This window comes from Aspergillus oryzae, chromosome 5, assembly GCF_000184455.2.
Source record: "Aspergillus oryzae RIB40 DNA, chromosome 5".
Classification (NCBI taxonomy): domain Eukaryota; kingdom Fungi; phylum Ascomycota; class Eurotiomycetes; order Eurotiales; family Aspergillaceae; genus Aspergillus; species Aspergillus oryzae.
The window spans coordinates 354,929-373,527 of NC_036439.1; the positions used below are offsets into that span (position 1 = coordinate 354,929).

General features: G+C 48.0%; 6 protein-coding genes across 6 annotated transcripts; 2 read left to right on the forward strand and 4 right to left on the reverse strand.

Annotated features, from left to right (window-relative positions):
- Positions 1-132: 132 nt before the first annotated feature.
- On the reverse strand, positions 133-1,534 carry AO090701000761 (mitochondrial 37S ribosomal protein mS45; the record flags this gene model as incomplete). Its single annotated transcript, XM_001823505.3, has 2 exons — positions 133-822; positions 1,040-1,534. 2 exons carry the CDS (start codon positions 1,532-1,534, stop codon positions 133-135), a joined length of 1,185 nt encoding a protein of 394 aa, XP_001823557.1.
- A 1,403-nt stretch (positions 1,535-2,937) lies between these two features.
- AO090701000760 (uncharacterized protein) lies at positions 2,938-4,638 on the reverse strand (the record flags this gene model as incomplete). Its single annotated transcript, XM_001823504.3, has 1 exon — positions 2,938-4,638. The coding sequence occupies one exon, from the start codon at positions 4,636-4,638 to the stop codon at positions 2,938-2,940; it is 1,701 nt and encodes a 566-aa protein (XP_001823556.3).
- Positions 4,639-8,581: 3,943 nt separating this feature from the next.
- On the reverse strand, positions 8,582-9,089 carry AO090701000758 (mitochondrial 37S ribosomal protein bS16m; the record flags this gene model as incomplete). Its single annotated transcript, XM_001823503.3, has 3 exons — positions 8,582-8,620; positions 8,695-8,890; positions 9,013-9,089. 3 exons carry the CDS (start codon positions 9,087-9,089, stop codon positions 8,582-8,584), a joined length of 312 nt encoding a protein of 103 aa, XP_001823555.1.
- A 402-nt stretch (positions 9,090-9,491) lies between these two features.
- AO090701000757 (NADHX epimerase) lies at positions 9,492-10,427 on the forward strand (the record flags this gene model as incomplete). Its single annotated transcript, XM_023237166.1, has 5 exons — positions 9,492-9,503; positions 9,562-9,670; positions 9,732-9,812; positions 9,851-9,945; positions 9,996-10,427. The coding sequence occupies 5 exons, from the start codon at positions 9,492-9,494 to the stop codon at positions 10,425-10,427; spliced, it is 729 nt and encodes a 242-aa protein (XP_023092272.1).
- A 204-nt stretch (positions 10,428-10,631) lies between these two features.
- AO090701000756 (WD repeat PLAP family protein) lies at positions 10,632-13,149 on the reverse strand (the record flags this gene model as incomplete). Its single annotated transcript, XM_001823501.3, has 3 exons — positions 10,632-12,499; positions 12,559-13,012; positions 13,102-13,149. 3 exons carry the CDS (start codon positions 13,147-13,149, stop codon positions 10,632-10,634), a joined length of 2,370 nt encoding a protein of 789 aa, XP_001823553.1.
- Positions 13,150-15,548: 2,399 nt separating this feature from the next.
- Positions 15,549-18,428, forward strand: AO090701000755 (WD40 repeat domain-containing protein; the record flags this gene model as incomplete). The annotated part of the gene is made up of 6 exons (XM_023237167.1): positions 15,549-15,588; positions 17,177-17,290; positions 17,342-17,381; positions 17,443-17,538; positions 17,602-18,227; positions 18,292-18,428. The coding sequence occupies 6 exons, from the start codon at positions 15,549-15,551 to the stop codon at positions 18,426-18,428; spliced, it is 1,053 nt and encodes a 350-aa protein (XP_023092271.1).
- Positions 18,429-18,599: the final 171 nt, after the last annotated feature.

The window sequence follows — 18,599 nt, forward strand, 5'->3', positions numbered from 1 at the left end:
GCGAACGCTGACCCATCACATCCATATCTGTACAGAGGAGCATAGAAATACAAGAACGTAAGAAAGATAAGAGGTATTGTTATAGAGACAGAGACCGGAAGAGTATCCCGACTAGCGGTGATAACCCGGACCTTAGACCTCCACACGCGTGGGGATCTTAACCTGGCCCTTCTTCCGCTCGTAGCTAGGGACACCGTATCTGAGACCGGGGGCCTTGGAGCCACGACCGTCTGTGCCGGTTGTCTCCTTGCTGACGACGACGTCCTTAAAGCGGAATTCGAAGCGCGAAGACTCGGGCTGGACCTTTGTTAGTTGCTGATCTTGACGCTCCTTGGCGAGGCGCTTCCGCTCCTTTTCTGCGGTTTCCTCCTGACGGAGACGTTCGTTGTATGCCTTGAAGATCTCGCGGTATTCAGTTGGCCTAGACTGACGGAAGCGCTCGTGCGCGACAAGGTGGGGGTGAGGAATACGGGCGTCCGCGGGCTGGAGAACTTGCTGCTCAGCCTCGCCTTTGCCGACCTTTTCAATGTGGGACGGGTTTTGCGTTATGCGGCTGACGGCTTCTGCCGGGTCGGCAGCGTCGTTAACTTGCTTGTTTTCGAGAGCTGGGGCGGCGGAGAAGACACGACCAGCATCGACACGGTTGAATTGGCGGGATTCCGAGACAGGGTAGAAGATTTGAGGGTCGGTCAGTTTGTGGACGGGAAGATCGTTAATTGACTCATGAGGGCGGTTGCGGTTGTCACGGGTATCTTCGTATAGGGGTGTCGTGGGTACCATTTCATGGATGGCCCGAGCGTATGGCAGGGCTAGTGATTTACCCTGTGATTCGAGTGGTTAGAGATGAACCAGCCCAACAATTGATATGTAGAATATAACAAGTGGAGTTGGGTGCAATCAGTTAATAGGCTTTGTAACCATTCCCGGCCGGTTAGACCAGGTCATAAAGACTAATCGATTTTATAATTGTCTCATCATTGCATCGTGGAGGGGCCTGAGCAGGATCCAAGAGGGAAATGAAGAAGAGAGGAACACATACCTGTTGTTTTTGGCGTTTTTCCAACTCGACTAACCTGACAACGGCACCGACTCTCCGCATGTCGACTCCCAGATCGACACTGACAGCTCTGACACTCTTCTTCTGATTTACGACGCGGTCGTAGATCTCGTTCCTCAGCTCTTCACTCAAAATAGACTCGCTGACGAAGTTTTGGTTTAGTGGGAACGGACGGGTCCGTCCGACAGGCTGTTCATCTCTCTCCTTGATTTGTGTGAGATAGTTGGTTGACCCCGGGATGTGGTTTTTCAGAGCGGCGCCTTCACCGTTCAGCCAAGTAAACATCTCATTGCGTAGTTTCGTTTGAGAGGCCACAGTCGAGGAGAAGGGACGGCATGTCCGCCGAGATGTGGATGTAATTGATGAGGAAGAACATTGGGTAGGGATCTTGGAGATTGTGGAGGTAGAGGTGGAGGAGGAAGAGAGGTAGGGGAGAAGAGTGTTGGTCACGAGCTGATTCTGTACTCGTGGTGGCATGGTGGTGGGGTATAATAGAACACTATCTAAGTATCAAAAGGGGATATCAGGTCACAATGGGCTTGCATCAATGCAGGTTAGCCCAATTGATGTCTGTTGAGGGGGTGTGTGTGTGGTATAGAGGATAGATGTCAACAGAACAACCGGAGGTCGAGGAAGAAACTTTTTGGCGCGGAATGGTCACGTGATAATACCGACAGCCTAACTCATCCTGGACATACATGTATAGCTCATGGAGCCCATGGCTCTTCCACACACAACTAATTGTAAAGATTCTTAACTGGCACACTGGCAATAGCGATTACAAGTTCATTGAATGTATCAAGTACACGAAGAGCAAATTCCCACGAAATGAAGATAAAAATCGATGTAGGTACGCCTCTTTCCCTCCAATAACTGCCATTGTAAATGAAGGGTTGAAGAAAACCGGATGAGAAAACCCAGATATGCTCCCCAAGTCAACAATAAAAACCACCACGCTGCTCGCAAGAATGCAAGTAAAGGAAGAGTAAAGAGCAATCCGCTACAAATCAACTGGCCAAAGCCGGACGTAAAGGATCCCAGAAATGTATCTCAGTGTATAGCCCTTGAAGAACGCCTCTCACAATGGGTGTTTTCATGTAACCGTCGCAGACCTTTATCATAACATGGGATGGAATAATAAGCTGAAACCCAGTATCATGCCGCTCTTTTTTTTTTGGTTTTTGTTTCTGTTTTGTTTTTAATAGGAGAGCTTTGCTTCCTTGACCTAGCAAGCAAGCAGGCATTCACGAAGGCAAGTAAGAATGAGAAGGGGGGGATGGTATTCCTCGTAAACCCAAGGGACAAAGTGACAAAATCCCATCCACGTAGAAAGAAAAGCATTGCTAAACCCCTCTGAATCAGACAGTGACGCCGGATAAATGAATGCGACATGGGCTCGATGCCACTGATTGACCACAGACAAAGCTCGTCTTGAGACAACTCCTCGAACACTATTATCAATAATTCAGAAATCGCAGTACAGCACAGGGTATGAATGTGTAGGAAACACAACAACAGGGGAATAACTAACAAACACGGAGCCACTTGTCGGAAAGGTATAAAGGAAAAAGAAGAAGGAAATATCAAGCAAATGTCAAGACGATAATGCACCCCCAAAAGAAGAAAATAAGAATGGAAAACCCACAATCCTGTCTTGTTCAAGTACATTGCAAGGAAACGAAAGGAGGATGAGGGAAGAAGCGAAAACGACAAGCAAGCTATAGAAGCCAGAGTCCCATGTTCCTTACTCCCAGGAGGAAGGGGAACCTCCAAATGCTAATCTAGCTCGTGAAATATCAAATCAAATCCCCAATGCGCCAGAAACCCAGTGATCGTCATCAAACATGTCGGACATTATCTCCACGATATGCAGCATCTCTCTACCGACCCATCATGTAGTCAGGATAATAAGAATTAAAGCCTCCCATATTCGGTCCCGAGCCACCGCCAGGGACCCCTCCGGAGAGTGGAGTGGTGGGGGACATCATGGAATTCATATGGTTTGTCCGAATCCCTAGGCCAGTATTTGGGTGGAAGGAGCCGTTGTTTGGTACTGGTGCGTGGGGATGGCCAGAGGGATGCACGGCTCCGTTGTTGCGCAACTGCAGTGGTGGCACTAGGCCTGGAGGGGCCGAAAGACCTGGAGGAGGCCCGCTGACAGTGGAGAACATATGATTGTGCATGCCACCAAGGCTGCTACCTCCAGAAACTGCACCTTGAGATGCAATATTATTGGATGCACTCATGGAACCTGGCTGCCCAGAACGAACTCCCAGGGGGTTCTTCGAAAAACTAAGACGGATACCGGTCTTAATGCTGTTGGAAAGTTTGTAGCCATACAGTTCGTTCAAGGACTTGCCAGCTGTGCCCACGTCCTCGAACTCCACGAAACACATGGGTCCGTTTTGCTTGTTACGGAAGCAAAGGCGTTTGTATCCACGCTGCTTCATAAACAGAGCTTTTAGCTCCTCTTCTGACGCGTCCGGCGGCAGGTTTCCCACATACAAAGTGTTGCAAGGCGGGTTCATGTCGTTCGGGTTTGCGGCAGGCAAACTGTGACGAGGTGTATGTGGATTGGCATAAGGGAGCCCGTGGTTCCCACTCATGTTGTTGATGGACTGGGGGTATGCGGTTGAGGGAGGAGGAATTCCCATATGGGCCGAGCCTCCAGGAGTGTAATTCGACAACGGTGGCGAGGACAGGTTGGTGGCCAGTGACATGTTGGCAAACTGATTCGTGGGGAACTGGGGATTGGTGGAGCGACGGGGGATGGAAACAGAGCCGGAGTGCCCATTCTCTGCATAGCCCACAGGGTCTTTGAGAAGCTCACCCGTATCTTCGTCGAGGTCCTGATCAATCATTGACTTACCACTGACGCGCGGCAGATCATGAACACCATTTCCGATCGGAGACTGGGGTGAGAAAATGCTATGCATGCGCGAACTTGATTCAGGAGGTAGGGCATCGCTGGCCGATGAGTTGGATGCGTTCGCCACCGTCAGCTTCTCCAGGCTCTGGAAAGTACCGTTGAAGCGGGATGAATGCCGCGACAAGTGTCCATTGGACGTAACACCTCCTAATAGGCTACGCGTCGCGGTGTGGTCAATTGTATTGCGCCTGGGTCCCCCCAGAGCTGAGCCGACAGGGCCATTATACATTTCCACGATCATGTTCGCATCGTTATTAGAGTTCGGCTTGCCATCGAGCAAAGCCCGCGCCTCTTCGGCTGCGGCGACCGTACTGAACCGTGCGACTGCGCTCACATACCCGTTGTCTTCGGGGGGGATGTTATGTTCAAACTCAATATCCACGAGATCTTTAGCAAAGAGAAGCATGCTGCGCAACAGCTCGAGACTAGTGCTCTTCGGAAGTTTTCGCATTAGGATCGCGCCGCCCGCTCCGGGTCGAATGAAGCCGTTGAGGCCCTGCGCCGACCGATCAGCGTCGCTTAGGCGCATGGTGGCGGAAGGCATGTTATCGAAGGCCGACGGCGGACCGAGGGGAGTGAATGGATAGGTGAAAGTGGGACCTAGTGATGTTGACGCCTGCGACGTGGATGAAGTGTACACGTCGGTCGACATCGCATTCTGGGCCGTTAAAGGCGCCTGAGAGGACTGAAGCGACTGATGCGGAGGCGACGCGCCCGACGACACGGACGGCGTGCGATGAGTTGTACTCAAAGACCCAGGACTCGTACGGGTAGACTGATTCGAACTGCCACTCATGCCTCGCGGATCGATGATCCCAGTTGTTAAATGGATCGACAAAATCCTACGAGCGATAAGGGTAGGATTAGGTTCTCCAGGTAAGGGGAGGTGGGCAACGGGAGGCAACAGGTGACAGGTGCCTAATGCTGAGAAGTGCGTCACAGGTTATAAGTTTATTTAACCTGAAAAGGTCATCCACAGTGACAGTGACAATAATCAATTCATTTATTCGTCGTTGAGATGCGCCAAGGCGAGTCGAGGACGAACAAGATCGTGAATATTGAATGAAGAAGCGATGCGACAACGGGCCGAGTAGACCGATCAACCGACAAGGAGACGAATAATGATCGCACGACGGAAATAGGCGAACGAAGCAAATGCGAAGGGAAGGGAAACGAGAGGGAGTGGCTAGAGGATGAAAAGATGGTTGAAGACGATGGTGGGAAGAAAAGAATCGTATCAGGGGGGTGTGGGAAGAAAGAGTAAAGGTGGAAGAGGAGAAGGGCGATGGAGCAATGAAAGGACAGGAGAGAAGTGAGAGAGTTCGGGGGAAGGATAAAGTTAGATTGGGTTTTGGGGGGGAGGCCGGAGAGGGGTGGCAGTAAGTAAAGCTGGTAACAGGTTCTCTCCAGTGGTACAGTCGGTCCCTACGGACAGTGGATGACGGGAGATCGTGTAGTATAGTATGTATTGCCGTTACCTGGTAATTATTTCGCAGAAGGACCAAATTCAAAGAAACGATATATATATATTATCATATATATTCAGAGGGGAACGAAATGACAGGTGGGTTATGGATTGGTAGAAAGGAAAACTAAGAAAAGTAGAATAAAAAGGTTGATAAGGAATAGGCAGAGAACGATCGTAAGAAACCAGAAATGCGTATCCCGTTGCAAAGTCCGGAACGGTCTTTTTTCCCCAATAACAATGAAATGAATGAATAATAGGGAATTGGGAGGGAACGATGGTGTCAGTTGAGTGTACTGGGGGCGGCAGTGCGTCCTTTTGGTCCACGGATCGAGTCTGACTCCGTTCCAGGACAAGATTGAGGGAGTAAAAGTACACTCGCCGAACTAAACCTAAGAAAGCAAGTAATTAATCACCAACGACGTCGTGACTAAGAACGCTAACTAAAAGGCTGTCCAATCGAAGCCGCTAAACACCAGATGCGCGACCCGACGATTTAGTTGACACGACGCGCTATTGTGAGCACTGGTATGAAGTCGATCGACCCTGAAAGCCTTTTGTTAAAATAGATCCAGTGTCTAGCCTGTCGGCCCCTGGAGTGGGCACTGTCATATCCTGATTTTGCAGCATGACTTACCGAGTGCAGCAAGCCTAAGTCTCTCTATTACTACGCAAACATTGCCTGAGTATTCCGGATGCGAACGTGGAAGTGCGTGTGTTTTGGGGAAAGGGCGTGGAGAGAGGCCCGAAGCGTTTCCTCGATAGATACTGTGTACCTTCGACCATACCGGAATGAGTGTAGGGACAAATTCCTTCTACACTGAATTATATTAACGAAATTCTTAGATTGGCTTGTTTTCTTCCGCCCGTATTCACATTCCTTTTTATTATCTTTTGCCCCAGTTTTAAGGTTCTATTGTTTACTAGAACTGAATGGTTGACTCAGGTACCGCATACCTTGCGACAGAAGGCATATCCACTCATAGGCAGTCCACTGAATTGATGGCATTCAGCCGGAGTCATTCTTCTTTCCTTTCAGTACTAATGACTTACGAGTCAGCTTGCCCCTTGACTTCGAAGGATACTCTCCGAGAACAATGAACACCAAAGTCGGCCAATATGGAGTACACCGTTTAACCTCCAGCTGACCAGAAAAATGTTGCTCTTCTCCGTACATACGTACATACATCGAAGCTCCCCTCGGACCGCGGATGCCGATGACTTCTACAGCTCGATCGCGCCAAACAATTACTCGACCTGACAACTTAGTTGACTAGGAACAGGTTTAATGTACCCTCCTTTATCTCGTCGATTTGTGGGATTTAGTCATGCAAAGAGCCTAGGCTTCGTTATCAGTCGGCACCATGCAGTACCTTAAGTGTACCTCTGTATCGGTCAATGACATGTCACTCGTCCGGTCCGTGGATAGATTTTCTCATGTGACGAAAGGAACCTTTGGATGATTGCAAGGAGACTTCGAAATGGGTTTAGGGGGAAATTAACCAAAGGGAAAAAAAATTATAGTCAATGTAAAAAAATATCAAACCTTCCTAGTCGTTCATCGTGACCACAACCAACTAAACACTTACCCCAGCCAGAAGATAAACTACAACTGTAAAAGGTCGACGGATGAAACTCTAAGCCCCCATCTCCCAACAACAATCTGTAGAGAATACCCTGCGCCGAAGAGCGGAGTCTACTGGCTGCCATGAATCCGTGGGAAAGCTCAAACTCTACTGCTGATCTTCCATCTGGAATTCCCAACGTTGACCAATCACCTTTGCCTCTATGCTGTCTGGACGCCGGGCTCCCCGCGACGATTGGTTCATGCCCGGCACTTTCAACTTGGTCTGTGAGAGAGGAGGGGTGGGCAGAGAAGCTAATGCGAATCTAGGGGGTGTGGATGGACGAAGTGCAAGGTCTAGCACTGACAGAAGCATTTTAGATACACGCACTAAATAGATTCTGTACGTATTCTAGGGATATTACTAACCAGCACTCATGTTTAGCGTAGCCTACTACTAATATACGTTGTGCTGCGGTGATTGAGAACCATCCAACCCTTTCTGCCTACGAGCTGACTCACTGGAATGATGTCAGATGTTGGCTTGCTGCCTACTTTCTTATCCAAGTGCTCCGTATTGATGTGATCATGGCACATCTCGAGGCTATGTCTGGTGATAGGTGAGGTAAAATGGGCTGTATCCTTGTCTCATCTGTATAATATGTCGCTCATTATGACGCTTATATAGGCTATCATTGACTACATAGTAGGAGCAATCATCAAATCGGATGCTTCATCTCCAGGACAGCACAAGTAGACATTGACCACATGTAATGCGGATGCTTATGCAGCCGTAATTTCCACTGATACCGTAGTATTAACTTTAGTTCATTACAACGCGAAGTGTGGAGGGCACGGACGAGTAGTAGACATATTGTTAGCGCGTACACGGTGTATACTAGGACTTGTCACGAGAGAGATTCGAGACGTAGATATCTCATTTTCGAGATATGTAAGACAATAGGGCTTAAATTTGAGGGTGTATGGTATCACCGCGGTTCTCCGATACCACAAAATCCGAGACAGGGAATAATTGCGTACACGCCAACTTCAACTCGGCAATATGTTCAGAGGCTACCTAGAGATACGGCGCATATACACCTTTGACCACTGAGCGGCTCATTATATCTCCCGTGTTTCTTCTTGCAATGCCGGTCCGATCCCCGATAGGCCCAAGGCATACTTTAGCCCACAGGCTTTGCCGGCAATCGGTGAAATTGATCAAGGAGCCCCAGACTTAGCCTGCATACGGACAGGGAAGATCAACCGTTCATGGCGCAGCATAGCCCCCCATAATTTATTGTTATCAATCCATAATCGACGAATGCGATTCTCTCATGCCATAATTAAACACAATCAGCTCACATAATGTACAGGTACAAGGTCCGGTCATCGAACCAATATATTCCAGAAAAAGGTTCACGCAATAACGCCATGGAAAATGCCAAAACGTAGCACTCGAGATTTTATCGAGTCAAATAGGCTATCCTCTTCAATCACCGACACAAAGATCGGATAACGATGCATAAATCAATATAAGAGAGTCGGGTATGAGCAAAACAGATCTTAGTTCTTTGTCTTTGTTCTGCCATCGCCGATGCCAGCCTGTAGTCCATTATCGTCAGTTCACCATCTATCAAACCGTATGACCTCGTATTCTAGACTCATCCTTCACATACCAGGCTCAGTAACCGCCACACACCATCACTGGGCTGCGCTCCAACACCGATCCAGTACTTGGCTCGGGACCGGTCAAGTGATACTTCCTTGTATGGCCTTGCGCTGCGGGCTTCCTCGTCGGAGAGGTTTGTAGGGCGTTGCGGGATGGGGTTGTAAGTGCCAATGACCTCCAAGGGTTTCGAGTTACGAGCACTCCTGTAATGTTCAGGTTATATTAGCTTCACAGCTGACTCTTTCGTTGGACATTTCGGCTTGTGCTCATGGAGTAAAGTCTAGACTCGGGAAGAAAAAGGGAAAGAAAAACGAGACAAACGTACCGTGCCTGCGCAACGACAATGTTGTAAAATGGCTGGTGCTTGTTCCCGAATCGGGCCAGGCGAATACGGACGACCATTTTGAAGACTGAATGGGATTGACTGGCAGCAGTGAGTGTCCGACAGAAGGTCTATACGCTGAATCTGAAGCAGGACAGCAAGACTTCCGCGGCAATTTCGCAGATTGCCGGAGAATCTGTTGATCCGGAGTTACGGAATGCGGATTAGCGTCAGGCGGTGTATGGGATGATAAGGTATGATGTAATTAGATCCCACCACAGCTTCTTTGGGTTATTGAGCTGAGCTCTATCGTGTACTTAAATAAGCAATTGTTCAGATTATAAGTTAGCTGAGGGATACTAAACTCGACAATATTCTGTTTTGTCTCTCCACTTAAGTGATATATGTTTCGTTCTTCATTGACAGCGCTCAAACGATATCCACTCCCCGCCTCGATTCGATACTACAGTAGAACCGCCAGAATGTCGTTGAAGGTGCGCTTCCTTTTACCACATAATTCCAATTGTATATCAAACTAAGCCATTCATCTAGGCTATCTCTTCTAAAGATGCCGCATCCCTAGACAAAGACCTGATGGAGATTGGAGGATGGTCCCTGGACCAACTGATGGAACTTGCTGGATTGTCTGTTTCGCAAGCAGGTAAGTGCAAACTGAAAGAAATTAGACAAGTAGCGGATCTCACTGACAGCAATCTATTCAGTCCATCGCGTACATCCTCCAAGCGCTGGAAAGAACATCCTAGTTGTTTGCGGCCCCGGAAATAACGGCAAGTCAACATCAAGTCCGCAACGATGGGACACAGGTTGACGGCAATAACAGGAGGAGACGGTCTAGTCGCTGCTCGCCACCTCGCTCAGTACGGCTATGAGCCATCCGTTTATTATCCCAAAGAGGGCAAGAACGAGCTTTACCAGGTACGTTCGCCAACCAGTGTGGATTCTACTTAAGCTAAACCCATCAACAGCGTCTCAAAACCCAACTCGACAACCTCTCCGTGCCATTCATTACCGATTTCCCTGTCGCAATCAAATCTGCTGATCTCTTAGTTGATGCAATTTTCGGTTTTTCTTTCGGTGGTCCCCTCCGTGACCCTTTCCCGACCATCATCTCTCAGATTGAGGCAGCTTCGGTGCCTGTACTGAGCGTCGATGCGCCCAGCTCTTGGGATATAGAGGGTGGTCCACCTAAGGAAGGACCTGGGTCTAAGTTTATGCCAGAATATCTAATCAGTTTAACAGCGCCAAAGCCGTGTGTGAAGTATTACCAGGGGAGGCATTTCCTCGGTGGTCGGTTTTTGACGAAGAGTATCACGGAGAAGTACGGCCTGGACCTTCCCAACTACCCAGGCATTGACCAAATCGTGGAGGTTGGGGTTGATGCCGAGGGAAGGCTGTAAAGATGTCCATTACGATTGTATCGATTGTTTTACTGCTAGAAGAAGGCTGACGTGGTTCTTTGATGTTAGCACATATGTACAACGTGTGTGGATTGCCTAATTGCATCTCTAATAATAATGTAAAATGCATGGCTATCATTAAAGATGATTGTGTCTAATCCTCGAGTGCATCATATGCTCGAAAAAGACCGTTTACGCTTTGCCTTATTGCAACGACTCCCTGATCTCACCGACGACGCCCTTGACCCTGGGCTCCTTCCCGGGACCCGAGGACAACACGTCCCTTATGACTTGGTTAATATCGTAGACATCTGTAGCAGCATTCTTGACTTCTTCACTAAGCCCCTTGATCAATGTGCCTAAGGCGACAAGGCTCCGATAAACCGCTTCGGAGTCCTTCTCACCGACGATCATCTGCACCAGTTCGGCGAGGAGCACAAGACCTCGTTCAGAAGACTCTGGGGCAGACCCCCTACCTTCAGAGGTGAGATAAACAGCGACATTAATGTACAGAGTTGCAACTGCAATAGTAAGGTTGCGGTTTGGTGTTGCACCGCTGCTACTCAGTGCCGATTTTACAGCTGGTATGATCTGATCGAACCTACTCATAACCAGCTGTCGGCCAGGATCGGTTTCAAAGAGGTTGGCCAGCATTCGAACTGAAAGCATTGCATTGTTGACATTTGAAGAAGTATCAAATGTGCCGCTTGATAGGATCCCAGTTACAAGGTCTTGGCCGTTGTAGTTTGCGGTAGCAGTCACGGGCGTTGCAGCCGCAGATAAACGAAGGAGATCCAGACCTGGTAGTCTATTTGGCACAGGCCAGCCCGTTGCAACCTTAAACAGTAATCCAAGCCCGGTCTCCAGAGTAGGGAATTGTTTGAGACTTTCCGGGGTCTCTAGGTGATTGCACAGTGAGACGACTGTGTCTACTTCTGGGGGGCTTAGGGATAGCTCCTTCGATCCAGACGATACAAGCTGCTCATTGATTTCTTGTAGTTTCTTCGCAATCACCTTCAAATTGGCGGTCTTGATAGAAAGGTATGTTTTCTGGGGAAGGACTTTGGGGCGGGATTCAGGTTGAGCGGGAGGCTGAGTAGGTTGAGCTGAGGCTTCCCCAGGACGGTAACGGTTCTCCTGGCCCCAAGGGTCGGCGCCAGCAGGAGTCGATCCTTGGGTAGACTGGCCAATAGTCGCACCCTGTGTGTTTTGGACAATAAATTGTGCCACTTGGTCGAGATAGTTCATGGAGAGTTCATTGTCCTGAATGAACTTCGTTGCAGCTTCGTACGGGTTCTGAGCAACATTGTACGGGAGCTTGAGAGGCGGTTTCCCATCTTCAACGTCAACGTCGAAGACATAGTCATAATCCTGGCCTAGGTAATCCGTCTTCCTTCCACTGCTGGCAGCAGAATCGACCACCGTGCCCACGGCCACCCATTCCTGCGAAGCTACCGACCATGTATGGGCGGTTACGCTCCCATCATTTTGTCGAATCATTTGCACCTGGCCATCTTTCGTGCCAGATTTCTGTTGAAGAAACTCGGGTCCCGGTAGCTTCTCCTTATTGATTTTTCCTACTTGTTGTTCGGGTATCGAGGACTCTTTAACCGATTTCTCGAATTGCTCCACTACCTCAGCGCTTGCTACCCGTTCTTCGCTCCGGGTGAAAATCCGAGTCACCCGGTCGCTAGCACCTGTGACAATATCACCATTTTCTTTGCAAGCAGCAACTCCCCACACTGAGATCGCTGGATGAGTGATGGTTTGTACGCACTGCGTGCCGCTCCAGACCCTCACTGTGCGATCTTCCCCGGAGCTCACCAACTCGCCTGACGGTAACGCATCTAAAGAGTAAATAAAACTTTCGTGGCCTTGAAGTTCTGCGACCACCTGGCCCTGTATGGTGTACAGACGGATTACGCCGTCATTGCCGGCCGAAGCAAATTGTGCACCAGTGGGATTCGACGCAGGAACCTTGCAAAGGGCCCTGACAACATCCCGAGAATCTTGGATGGTCTTCAGAAGGGTTCCGGAAGAATTGAAGATCCTGATAGCTTTATCTGCACAGCCTGTAATATTATTAGCATGGGAGTCATACAGTATACTTAGCCAGTAGTATGATACTTACCAGTAATAATTGTATCCTTATCATACGCCAGCACCGCCCAGACACTCCCCTGGTGGCCCTCGAAGGTGACATCGCACTCCCATTTCCCAAATTTCCATAGCTTAGCGGTAGAGTCCCAGCTTCCACTGACAACCCAGCCGCCCTCGGGTGACACATCCAGAGCGCAGATATTGTGGGCATGTCCTAGAAGCATAGCATCTGCATTGTCATCCGACGCCTTACCAGGTTGTCTTGCCTCGATTATAGTGTCCTGGCCTCCGGAAAATACTAGTCCCTCAGGAAATTCGGGGGTTGGTGGATAATAGGCTATGGAGTTGATAAAACCGGAGCCGGAGGATGTGATGGTGTAGTCGTATGTCGGGGGCGGGGTAGATACAAGCTTCCAGAGTCGGACAGTCGCATCGCGAGAAGCCGAAAACACGGCATTCGGATTAGGGAAGGCCACAGCACGAACCTGCAATCATCGTTAGAGATGGTCAGTTGTCAAAAAATATAATTGAGATACCACTTGTTGTGGACATCAACAACCGGGAACCTTCTTACATCATCGCCGTGGCCCTCCAAAGAAGCGGAGATCTTGAAGTCAGGCATACATAAAGTTCACTCCCAGAGGGCTAGGAGAAGGCAAGTGAGGAAACCTGGGCAAAAATGATATTGTCGGAAAAGTGACCAGGTCCTATAACAAGACGGAGGGATTGACCTGAGTAAGAGTTGCTGTGCTGGTCTCTTGGGTTACTAACGTACCAGGGTACTAGTCACTCATACTAGTACTTACTAAGGGACCGTGACAATAAGATCCGCGGAGTTACAGTCACGTGGGCGGTGGAGTAGAAGCTGCTAGAACTGTAAAGCCTAGACCAGTGGGTCAGGCACCAGCTGATTGCTGCTTTTAGCTACCAAGGTCTCCAGTCGGAAGCCGGGGCAGCTGAACAATAAATGAAGGACATTATGCATTATTATGAGTTCTGCCATACTCATCATGCATGGACTTATCTACATCAGACTATAGATTTCGATTAATCTCCATAAGACAAATCCTCTTTCGGTGGGTGGAACCAAGCGAGAGATATTATATATATGCGCTTGGTGAGAACTTTCTATATTGAGTCTATACTACCAGTCAAAACTTCGCTGGCGTAGCTTACTTATTTATTTTTTTTTTTATTTGTTCCGGTGTGCAATCATTTTTGTCACTTTACCAGCATTATATTCGTACATGTCGGGCTTTCTTTCATTTGACCCTTAAGGGGATGCATATCATATTGGCTCTGCGACTTCTCGGGCCTTTGCAATATTTGATCATAACCAGAAAGGGGATACTGAAGATAATGAAGTGTAAAATTACTCACCAGAGGGGCGATGGAGATTTAAGTAGTCTATAACTACAGAAAGCTGCGATGCTATTCACCGATCCATTAAACTAATTTTCTAGACGGACAAGAAGCTTGCTGGGTATGTGGAAGGGTCCCTAAACGTGCAGATTTGTATTTATCTGTTATATGAACTATGTGACTTGAAATTTATGGGTTCCATCATGTATATCTAAAATCATTAGCGCTCAGAACTTGGAAAGCCCTTTCTACTAGTATGAGCATACCTAGGGTATGCAACGCTCAATTGACGACGGGATTTAGGTGCATGAACCATAGCTCCTGTTGTATTCTCAGATGAGATACGTATGACAGCCCCACTGGAGCATGCTAGTGCTGTATATGTACGTAGATCACTTAGTAAGTAGATCCTATGCAAGGTTTAGAAACTATCTGTAAATAGTCCTACGATCACCCGCGGCGAGTGCTTCGGTGAAGCATAGCCCTGTCACTTATTGTCCACAAATACGATATCACACCTAGTCTTGTTGATATAACGCGTAAATACTGTTCGGTAATGATTTAAGGTGAAAGTGGCAATCAAAAGAGATTGTTTACGAAAAATGAGATCACATCCTGCTCTCCGGATTTAGACTACCCCTATCTGGATGTCCGAGACCGTTTGACTGTAACCGATGGTGTCTGTCTAAAATAGAAGGAAGTATATGGCTCGCAGAGCAGTAGAAGCCTTATAAAACAGAAGTCCTCTACTTACAAGTATGGTAACTCTCTTCATCTACGAGGCAACTGCATTTCCGTGTCTATATTGAACTTGTACATCAGAGTATAGCGACTACCGATTATAATGGAACAGTCAACAACGCAGCCCAGTGTTCTTGGCGGCTTGCTCCTAGCTACTTCTGCCTTGGCTGCACCAACCTTGAAAGTACAGAAATTGAGCAGTGTTATATTCCAGAATTACTAATCACGTATATAGATACCTGCAAACGAAGTGTCTGTTGACAAGTCGAACAAACATACTGAGAATAACCTTACCCTGGTCGACAAGACGAACAATGATGGGAATGCCAGAAGGCAGGAGAACGACGTTTATCCTTCTGACGCCAATGTGAGCAGTGGCTCCATTGCCTAGAATATCAAATCAACGAGTGGAGGCAGAACAGGTCTTTAGCGATGCTTAGTGGATGTAGGGGAAAGAAGGTGCTTGTTGTGTGTGGCAGTATTTTGTCGGTTGAAGATCACGGTGTGGTACATAGACCCTCTATTGCACAATTAGACAACAACCTATCGACACCAATTTTCAATTGTGCAGTGGATTTGTGTGTGATTCCCATTTTGCTTCGTTTGTATCGAAAGAAAATAGAGCTATCGTGTATTGTAGTAGTGCACTGGTTATATCATACTAATTGCCGCTTGACATCATGTGGAATGACAAATGTTTATTTAGATCACTCGACAAGGCTTTTAAAATGATTAGAAATTTCTGGGTAGCAATCTGATCCTTCACCTTTGATTAAGCGATCTTTGACCTTGTTCTGGCCAGACATCAATGGTTAATCAAACAAAAAGGACCAGTTCCGACGCTACGCTACCCTGAAATCCTCTATGTCGACTTGCTCGAGGAGGCTTCCCTACTATTCTGATCGTATATAAGCTAACATGGGACCTCGATTAACCGACCTTGCCCGCAGTCAACTTGGTAAGGACCTGGAAATGCGGGAGTGGACTCGCCTTGGTGTCGGTCGACCTCTGCAACTAAGGAACAAATCGATAAATAACTAGCGGGTGTCTATAATTATGCTATTGGCTATGGGCCGGCTGGAGAGCTGTTGTACACGTCGCTATTTGTGTTCTTTGTGGACTGGCATGATAACATTCCACCATAACTGCTTGAAAAGGCATACCAGATCTAGTATTTCTATGCACAGGCTGTTCGAGTCTCTGTACAATAAAGAAATCTGCAGCAATGAATGCTATCTAGTAGTATGTATACGTGGTCAACAGAAACGACTAAGTGGGGAAAGCAGGGATACATAGTGAACCAATGATGGGGAGGCATGGAGTAGTATTATTCAACTAATACAAAGAGGAAGCTGGATGTACGGAGTAACAAGGATGGACAAGTGCTGCTATATAGTACAGCTACCTGCAGTGATTATTCGAGGTCAATCAATGCGGTGAGATATGGCATCGTCTTAGTCTAGTCGTTGAGGTGATTGACACCTCAATATCCGACTCTTTCCTTCGCCTTGGAGGACTGTGCAATCGATTTAAAACTACATGGGTTCACGAGTGCTTGTTATGTAGTCATATACACCACTCCAATACGCGACAAAGGTAGATCTTACACCATATGGTAATGCACAGCGATGGTTTGCTTATAATACGCAATTTTAGACATGGTCCAGTAACAATGTTAAGTGGGCTGCATCTGTCCCTTCTACATTGGGACAATCGGTTATCGAAGGAATTGGCGCTGAGTCTTTCTTTCCTCTAATTGTTGTCTGCAGGTTTAACAGGAGGTGGTATAAAATGCTGGCAGTGGCTAGGAGAAAGAAGGGAGAGTGACATGCCCTCCACGCTGTCCAGTATTCTCAGCGCAATGATATTGAAAAAGTGTTTTTGTTTTCCAATACATGATTAAAGTTGGGCAAACAAATGTGGGTCCAACTACAAGCCTCACGTGCACCGACACTAGTCCCCATCAGCCTTAGCGCGGTGTGTCGGACAATTGAAACAAATGCCGGCGGGTTGAACGAATATCAAAAAAGAAGTTCATCTCGCGACTTCAAGCTCTCTTCCTCTTGGGTCGGGGTCTCCCCTTTTCTTTCTTCTCTCGAAGGGTTGCGGATTACTTGTTCTTTATTGGGTTTGCTGTGGTGGACAGATCTGTTGACTGATTTCTCCTTCTCTTTCCCTCTCGTTACTTTATTTCCTCCGCCCAAGATTTCTCAATCATCTGTTACTACAACCCCGCCGTACTTGAGTTGATGACTTGACGAGACTGACGAATTTTCTTCTGTACTTCTACATAAACCCATATCCACGTCTTTTTCAAGCTCTTCTCATATATTCCTTTCTTTCTGTTCTTGGACGGGTCCCTTCGTCTCCGTGCTTGGACATCAGATCATTACATAACGGCCGCACAGAATTGAATTGAATTGAATGAAATCACTCTAATACCAAGAAATTGCAATTAGGCAACCCCAATTGAAAGCTGAAATGGCGTCAGGTATTGTCATAACTGCTTGAAATCTGCATCATCGACGGTCACTCATATTCCACAGACCTCACAAAAGTGGTCCCTTTGACCTGCCACGGACACTCTCGTCCTGTGCCGCATATCGACTTTTCTTCCACAGTAGAAGATGATCAGTACTACCTCATATCCGCTTGCAAGGGTATGTCCTGATTATTGCTCAAGCGGGATGCACCAAACTAATCCTTCTTAGACAACAACCCCATGCTCCGGGATGGTATCACCGGTGATTGGTACGTTTCCCTCAGGACTATCTATTCCATTTGATGGCAAAGAGCACTAACCATGACACAGGATTGGAACCTTCCTCGGCCACAAAGGTGCAGTCTGGCAAGCCAGACTCTCAACAGATGCCACCATAGCAGCAACAGCTGCGGCCGATTTCTCCGCGTGAGTTCGGGAAGCTCATTTCCCCCCGGCAGCTGTAGCAAACCACTAATGCATTGTCTACAGAAAAGTCTGGGACACCCACACAGGCGAATGCCTCCACACGCTGCAGCACTCCCACATCGTTCGGGCAGTTGCATTTCCCATGCAGACATCTCCCCAGGTTCTGGCTACAGGCGGCTATGAAAAGAAGCTCCGCATCTTCGACCTATCCCGCAGCAACAGCGGTAGCAACTCGTCCTCGCCGACCTTCCCCTCATCAACGGGGGAGAACGGCACCGGGGTAACTAGCTATGAGATCGGGCCCGGCGTCCACGGTGGAACCATCAAGTCCATCGTCTGGAACCAGGATTACAACATCCTCACAACAGCCGCGGAAGATCGTAAGATCAGATGGTGGGATCTGCGCTCTCGCCACCCTGTCATTGAGTACACTGTCGAGGGTACCATTGGTAGCTGTGAATTGAATACCTTGGCCGTTCGTCCCAATGACCCCGGCATCCTTACCGTCGCCGCGGGCAAATCCGTCTATCTATTCGATGGCTCGAGCCCCGGTCGTCTGATCAAGAAGTCTGACTTTAGGTACGAGGTCGCTAGTGCCGCTGTCAACAATGAAACCGGTCGACTGGTGACCGGAAGTGCGGACGACACTTGGGCGCGAGTTTATGATCTCCGAACGGATGAAGAGCTGGGTATGTTCTTTTTCCGCTCATTCTCATTCACATTTATATATGAGCCGAACTAATACCTCAACAGAAGTCCAAAAAGGCCACCACGGCCCGATCTGGTCCGTCAGTTTCTCACCTGACGGCAAACTCTACGGCACAGGAAGTGAGGACGGCACGATCAAATTGTGGAAGGCATGCAGAGAGCCATACGGTTTATGGCGGTGAAAGTAACACCATATCTGTGAAACGCCCCTTCAAATCTCTTTACCCTACCTTTTATTATGCAGATACGGAGGTATGGATCTTGGAGTTTATTTGAAGATATTGAATTTGGTGCTTAGCTATGATGCTGCGCCTAGTTTGTACTTAGGGGCAAGCTTTCCTGGCTTGGGATAG